Source organism: Copadichromis virginalis, linkage group LG16 (assembly GCF_057382275.1).
Source record: "Copadichromis virginalis isolate Kocher_CV1m ecotype Utaka linkage group LG16, C_Virginalis_male_GT1.1, whole genome shotgun sequence".
NCBI lineage: Eukaryota > Metazoa > Chordata > Actinopteri > Cichliformes > Cichlidae > Copadichromis > Copadichromis virginalis.
This window is the reverse complement of record NC_140633.1, coordinates 22,720,429-22,728,523: the sequence shown is the minus strand read 5'-3', so window position 1 is coordinate 22,728,523 and position 8,095 is coordinate 22,720,429. Positions and strand designations below refer to the sequence as shown.

At 40.8% G+C, this 8,095-nt stretch overlaps 1 protein-coding gene across 1 annotated transcript; it reads right to left on the bottom strand.

The window, feature by feature from the left end:
• Positions 1-1,529: 1,529 nt before the first annotated feature.
• LOC146690768 (ankyrin repeat and SOCS box protein 9-like) lies at positions 1,530-7,916 on the bottom strand. Its single transcript, XM_085433860.1, has 7 exons — positions 7,430-7,916; positions 7,207-7,286; positions 6,890-6,997; positions 6,290-6,440; positions 6,009-6,143; positions 2,230-2,421; positions 1,530-2,129 (listed from the first exon to the last, which is right to left on the bottom strand). Exons 1-7 carry the CDS (start codon positions 7,509-7,511, stop codon positions 1,939-1,941), a joined length of 939 nt encoding a protein of 312 aa, XP_085289986.1. The 5' UTR covers positions 7,512-7,916; the 3' UTR covers positions 1,530-1,938.
• Between the last annotated feature and the right edge of the window lie 179 nt (positions 7,917-8,095).

Here is an 8,095-nt window from a genome sequence, read left to right as displayed (position 1 = left end):
GTAAATCGAAACTCGGTGTGCGTGCGTGTGTTCCTGGCCCCGGGCGCTAATGCAGTGTTTGAGGGGGTGACGATTTAGTTCGGGCGTCGTATTGGAACAGAGGGATCAATGGGGAGTTAACGAGTGCCGCATTCAACAAGAAGGCTGTGGGTGAATTGAATAAAATCATGTTGATGTCCAGAGGTGAAGGAGCAGCACATTCTGCTCCTTCATCATCTGTAAATGACCTGTTGGAATCAATGATTTTGATACAGTGGCATTACTCATTTCCAATAAAAATGACAGATGCATAAAATGCATCCATATCCCAGTCATATTGTCTGCTTTAGTCATTTCTTGCTTTTTACTTCTAGTATAAGCCTCTTTTCTGCTCTGGCTCCTGTTCTGTTGTTCTGTATTGATTAAATATGGGTCAAGGGTCAGTGAGTGCTTACTTGGTAGGTTGTTGACAAGCTTACAGGCTGCTAGGACTAAGCATTACAAAGTAATGCCTTGCTCAAAGTTCCTGGTTATAGGACATTCTTGAATAAAACTATGGGCGTTTCTGCATTGGAACAAATGTTTACTGTGAAACCAGCAGCTTATTGTCAATACTGGATTTGGGGAATGGAGATAAGTTCATCTTCTTTTTTCCCTTCTTTCAGTTCCTCCCTTTAGGGGTCTCCACAGCAGGTCATTTGCCTCCATCTCACCCTATCTTCCCCCGTCACACCAACTCTGCATGTCTTCTCTCACCACATCTATGAATCTTCTTTATGCTGTTTTTTCCCCTCCTGCCTTCCAGCTCCATCTTCAGCACCCTTTTTTCAGTATATCTATTTCCCCTCCTGTCTAATTCCAAACTGAGCTGTTCCTTTGATATAACCCTGTCCCTCTGGGTTACTCCCAATCAAAATCTTCAGCTCTGCTACCTCCTGTCTTTTTGTCAGCACCACTATCTCCAAACCATACATCATAGCAGGTCTCACTACCATCTTGTAAATGTTCACTTTCACTCTTGCTGCTTCCTTTCTGTCACAAATCACCCTTGACACTCGTCTCCACCCACTCCACCCTCCCTGCAGTCTCTTTTTCACCACACTCGTGCACTGTCGGTTATTTTGAAAGGTTGACCCCAGGTATTTAAACTCGTCTACCTCCACTGCCTCTACTCATTGCATCTTAAGGGAATAGCCATAAGTGGTGACCTTTAAGAAAAAGTCATTGCATTGTGTACAGTGTTGTTCTATCTTGATGCTCTTGTTCCCTCATAGAGCAACACAAGAAAAACAGAATCTTGCATCTTTACTATAGCATCTATAAAGGGCCCAGTTTTTTAGTCAGGTACACAGAAGAGTATTGATTGTGTTTATGTAAAAATAGGCTTTACTGAAATGATGACATAAGATTAATTCACATGATAAACAGAGGAAGTTCACTTTTTTCTGGGCTCGGGTATTTTAGTTTTATCCATTGTGCTTCTAATTATGTTGTTTTTCTGTTCAAATGTACTCTTTAAGAGTGCAACAGCTTTTTCAGTAAGTCATTAGTAAGATATCTTAACACTAGAATATTTGTCTTAAACTTGAGTAATAAAAAAGGTATGAACAGGAATCATTGCATTCAGTAGTGCGTTTTTATTTGCCTTACTATTAAGAGCAACACATTTCTAAGCGAAACATAAAATATCTATGAACAAAAACTTAAAGGAGTAAAAAAAAAGAGTTTTTTTAGTAGCCTAACGTCTGGTAGCTTGTGCGCATCATCCACCTGTATTAAACATCAAGACTAATTGATGTCTTTCCCATCCAGCCTCCCTTCCTGAGGGAAGCAACAAAGATATAGGATATCTTTCACTGAAAGTAATTCCGACATTGTGGTTCATCATCAACCAGGAGCACGGACGTTGTTGCCACCATGTAAGATTATACAAGTCTGCCCCCTATTGACCAAAAACTTTTAAGACTCAAAATCTGAGGTTGCAGGGTTGAGGGATTTCAGCGCATTAAGATCTCCCCTTGGGTCTGATTGGTAGAGCAGATACTCTATCAGTTCTGTGGGTAACTGAAGGTCACAAATCGCACCCAGCCTCTTGTTGCCCACAGCTTTCCTGATGTGTAGTCGGCACAGCTGCATTAGAGGAGACACTCCTGGGGACACTCAGGGGAGAAGCATGAGCCGTTATAGATGGTTAGCTTCTTGCTGCGCCACCAGCCCAGTGCAAAGTCTTGAGTGCAAAGTCTCGACTACCTCCTGCTTGTTTCAGAAGTCTCTCTGTAAGGCTGTTGGGCGGAGCGAGGTCCAGTGGCTGCCTGCCCTCTGAGTTCCTAAGGAAGAGATCCGCCCCATGTTCAAGCAGGACGGATGTCAACTCAGGGCTGGACTGACGGGCGGCCATGTGCAGAGGCGAGTCCCCAGACACGCTGCTGTTCACATTTGCACCTGAAGAAAAGAAAAGGCCAAATATGATGTCCCCACATTACATGAAATAAAGCTTTTGTTGTGGTTCAGGTAAAGGTTTTCTTTGTTAGAACAGTTGAACAACCCAAGTCAGGAAAAAACTGCTGTATTTTAATTTACAAGAATAAGGACAAGGAGTCCTGCAAAAGATGCTAAGAGTCTCCAAGCCTGGGATTACATGAAAAAACACAAAACCTGAAGCCACAAGAGGACTGTGGTTTCTTAGCGCAACATGCAAGGTAGCTTGTGAAAGTACATGCAAATATACAGAGTAGATCTACTGTCTTAAAAGCCATGTTGGTACAAGAAATATTGATATGATTTGGGTTTGTTTACCGCACACTGAGGTTTGAAGTACTGATGATATTTTTGCAAGACATCTTCACTTTAGTGCCTGAAACCTTTGCGCAGCACCATAGCATGGCACATATTTCCATGTTATATACCTTTCTTGTTATTAAAATCCAGCCTCTACATTACCTGTACTGCTATTGTGTGTAATGTTTATGATATTACAAGAGTTTCTAAAGTAGCCCCTGCAGCTAGCCTCCACCAAACAGGTCTAATAAGATAATTAATTCTCTGCTCTATAAACCCAATCTTCAACCCCTACTAATGCTGGCTCATGTGATGTTGTGTGTAGGGGTTTATCTAATTTTCCACAGCTCTGTCTGCAGCCACAAAGGGTTTTATACGCAAGTTTTTGTACGCTTCTCTCAATAAAATATTGAACACTAGACTTGCACTCTGAATATCGCACAATGGAGCACCACTGTTGATTTTGACTGTGTAATTATTGCTGGGGATTTTAACATTCATGTGGACAACCCTCAGGACAAAGGGACTAAAGACCTGAGTAACACTCTGGGCAACTTTGGGCTGACTCAGCATGTAACAGAGGCCACACATAATAGAGGACACACTCTTGACCTACTGATCTCCAAAGGCCTGAGCATTTCAAAGGTTACTGTGTCTGATGTGGGCCTGTCTGATCATTACTGTGTTTTCTTTGAAAGTAAAATCTCAGCCCACACAAATATATCAACAACAGTGATCACAAAACGGTGTATAACTGAACACAGTAGTGCAATTTTTAACCAGGTCTTCCCATTAACACCTGACCTGCCCAGAGGGTCAGTCAATGAGCTCGTCAATAGCTTCAATGCTAACATGTTAAATGTAATGGACACTATTGCTCCCATTAAGGTGAAGGTTATCTCTGGAAGGAAAAAGTCTCCATGGAGAAACTCCACACTGGTGAAAAATGAAAAAAGAGAGTGTAGGAAAGCTGAGCGCAGATGGAGAAAAACAAACCTCCAGGTTCATTATGACATTTATAAAGAGAAACTTCACAATTATAATTTACAACTGAGGAATGCAAGGAGGTCCTACTTCTCTGACATCATCACTAAAAACAGCCATAATGCTCGGGTCTTATTTTCTACAGTTGACAGGCTAACAAACCCTCCTCTGTCAGTGGCAGCTGAACTTCATTCGACCATGGCCTGCAATGACTTTGCCAAATTCTTCACTGAAAAAATCCAAAAAATTAGACAAGCAATTGGTACATCAACAGCAGATCCAGGATATGTACTGTGTCCACCAAAAAACTGTTTAAACACCATGAAACAGTTTCAACCTATTAACAGCAAAGACCTGGAGGACATCTTAGGTCAACTGAACTCCTCCTCCTGCTGTTTAGATGTCCTGCCAACAAGTTTTTTCAAAAAGGTCTCAAAGACTTTAGAGTCAGACCTGTTACAGATCGTCAACTTTTCTTTATTATCAGGTGTGTTTCCAGAATCACTAAAAACTGCTGTAATCAAACCTATACTGAAAAAGGACAATCTTGACAAGACACAAATGAACAACTACAGGCCAATCTCAAATCTCCCGTTTTTAAGTAAGATCATTGAAAAAGCAGTTTCTCAACAGCTCAGTTACTTCTTAAAACAGAATAATTGCTACGATGCCTTCCAGTCAGGTTTTAGACAGAACCACAGCACTGAAACCGCTCTGACCAAAGTGTTTAATGACATATGTCTGAATACAGACAGTGGAAAAATGTCAGTCCTAGTTTTACTGGATCTCAGTGCAGCATTTGATACAGTTGACCACAACATATTACTCAAACGACTGGAGAACTGGACAGGTCTTTCAGGAACTGTACTAAACTGGTTCAAAACATACGTAGAAAACAGGAAATACTTTGTATCAATAGGTAACTTCACATCTGAGCAGACAAGTATCACATGTGGAGTTCCCCAAGGTTCCATCTTGGGACCCCTTCTGTTTAACATCTACATGCTCCCACTGGCACAGATTATAAACAACAACAAAATAAACTATCACAGCTATGCAGATGACACACAAATATATATCACAATGTCACCAGGAGACCGAGGCCCTGTACAGGCTCTTGGTAAATGCATTGAGGAAATCAATGACTGGTTGTGCCACAATTTTCTCCAGCTAAACAAAAACAAAACTGAGGTAATAGTCTTTGGCGCCAAAGAAAAACGATTACAGGTCACCAGAGAACTTCAATCTATACATCTAAAAACCACAAACCAGGCGAGAAATTTGGGTGTAGTGATGGATGCAGACCTAAACTTAGAAAAACACATTAAGACAATAACAAAGTCAGCTTACTATCACCTCAAGAATATATCAAGGATAAAAGATCTGATGTCTCAACAGGACCTGGAAAAACTAGTCCATGCATTCATCTTTAGTAGGCTTGATTACTGTAACAGCATCTTTACAGGTCTACCTAAAAAATCAGTCAGACAACTACAGCTCATTCAGAACTCTGCTGCTCGAGTCCTCACTAAGACCAAAAAAGTGGACCACATCAGTCCAGCTCTGAGGTCCTTACACTGGCTGCCTGTCCGTCAGAGGATAGACTTTAAAGTTCTGATGCTGGCCTATAAAGCTCTGAATGGTTTAGGACCAAAATACATCAATGACCTCCTGACCCAGTATGAACCATCCAGATCCCTCAGGTCATCTGGATCCGGTCTTTTATCAGTTCCCAGAGTCAGAACCAGACACGGAGAAGCTGCATTCAGCTTTTATGCTCCTTATATCTGGAACAAACTCCCAGAAAGCCTCAGATCAGCTGAAACACTCAGTTTATTTAAATCCAGGTTGAAGACTCACCTGTTCTCAGCTGCATTTGAATAAAGCACCAAATCCACACTTTAAGCTTAAATTTCAAAACTTACATTTAACTACTGATTTTATCTACTGTTCTGATTTTATCTGTTTTGATTTTATATACTGTTGTTTGTTTGTTTGTTTGTTAATTAGTTAGTTAGTTTATTTGCTTGTTTTAATCAATTTTAAATCATGCTTTTTATTTGTTCTTGTTTCTAATGTCTCTGTAAAGCACTTTGAATCACCTTGTTGTTGAATTGTGCTATACAAATAAACTTGCCTTGCCTTGCCTTGCCTTGCCACTCTCTTTTTGCCATTGAAAAGGTCTCAAAGTCTTCCACCAACTGATAAGATATTGGAAGAATGGATATTCTTTTAGCAATAAAAGTTCAAATGAGAAGCTTTCTTACCCAGCTGCAATAGTTTCCTCACGGTGCTCAGATGCTGATTGGAGCAGGCAATCTGGAGAGGGGTTCCTAACTCGTCAACATGCTGATCCACATCTGCTCCGTACTGAACAAGAGGTTCAATGCACTCAGGATGACCTAGGGAGAGGAAACAGAAATCACCACAATGATAAGAAATGTTCTTGAAAGGTTCTGCTGTAAAAATCTGCTTTTGCCTGCCATTCAAGAGATTTTGGGACTTCTGCCAGGATAGATTTTTCACATATCTGAGTCTGACCTCGAACCTTTTGTTGCAGCTATATGAATTGGAGAACTGGACTGGCTGGTCCCCAGGGAAGCAGCTCCATGTTGAAGAAGCAGCGATACACAGGTCACGTGCCCCTGAGCACATGCTTCTGTCAGGGCAGTTTTTCCATCCACAGTTGAGCTGTTTACCTGATGCATGGCGATATAGCAATAAGGTTAACAATGAATAAAAAAATCACTAAAAATATTTACACATGTTTTGGTTTGTTTAGTTACGTATTCTTACTGTCTTAGAAGGACTGTGACTACATAATTTCTTCAGGGATCATTAAAAATTTCTGACTCTGATTCTCATTCTGATAACGGTGGTTGGACAAATTTGGCTTTATATCAGCTGATGTTTGTTTGTTAATGAGTTATTGTCCATGCACGACCGTGGCTGTGTATTCAGTTAAAATCTTACTGCAGTCTCCCATCAATAAGTTAATATTGGCAATAATTGACATGGTTGTTTTGGGAACGAACTGTGAGTCTCTTTCAAGCAAAAACTGACAGCATACCGTCTTAAATTTGAGATTCTCATGAATTCAGCCAAAAACCACAAATAAACCAACACCACATGATGATGCTTTACTGACATTTGCACCGTTTTCCATCAGAAGCTTGGCACAAGCCGTGTGACCTTGTGTACACGCCCCATGAAGGGGTGAGGCCATATCCAGAGTGTTCAGATTTACACATGCACCCTGTGAACAAAACACAGCACATGTAGAGTCATTGAGGTAGATGCACATGGCAACTTTTGGAAAGCAAGCTGCCATATGAGGACACAGTCGCCTTATTAAAGGTTTCACATCATAGTGAGAAACACATGGTTATTTAACATCTAATATTATGGGAAGGCAACTTTTTTTTCCCCTTTTAGCACAACTTACAATATTCAGTTAAACTCTACCTGATCAATGAGCTTTTGCAGGGTGAGGAGACGTCCGTTAAAGGCTGCTTCGTGAATTGGAGACCAGTCTGATTCAACATCTTTGTGCAGACAAATAAAATAGTTATTTAACTTAGAAACCTACCTGCATAGGTACATGAATACATTAGAAGACCGGATGAAAGTCTCTGCATAAAGCAGTAAATAGAGCCCAGCTGCAGTGTGAGCTTGCACTGTTACTCACCACTCATCAAAGGGTTTGAGAAACAAACAGTTCCACTTTGACACGTAGGGTCTCGCGGAGTGTTTTTCTGTCCAGCAGACATAACTCACAGTGTGGGTTCAAAAGCTCCTCTGTGGCCCGGTTGTCTTTCGCCACAGCCTTTGGAACCTAAACTGAACTGTGTCCAACTAGGAGTTAAATATATTTTGTCCTCATTTGTTTTTGTTTTGATCTTTTTCAGTAGATATGTGACTGACCTTGGTTCTGTCAGTGTTATTTCCTGTCACACAAAGTGTTTGCCATTCAGGAAGCAGGCTAGTTTCAAGCAGCAGTTTTAGTCTCAGCCAATGGAGGTGCAGAAAACGAGAGAAAGACGCCTGTTGAACAGGTCTGTAGTTTGTGTGTAATATGACACTGTACCTCCACACCCATCCTCTCCAGCAGGAAACATGGGCGGCGCTGGGGGAGGGGGTTTCTGGCGTTTTAACTTTAATAAAGGGAAATTAATATTCGGTGTTTATTATAAAGTTGTGCCCCCCTCAGAAAAATATTATGCATCATTGGTTTAAAAACTTGGAGGCAAGAGTGACTTTCTACATTTAAAGAATTTGATCTTCATGCAGTATATTGTTTCCAGTTATCGGATATAATAAGCTCTTTAAAATTATGCCCAGATTTTATGACTTT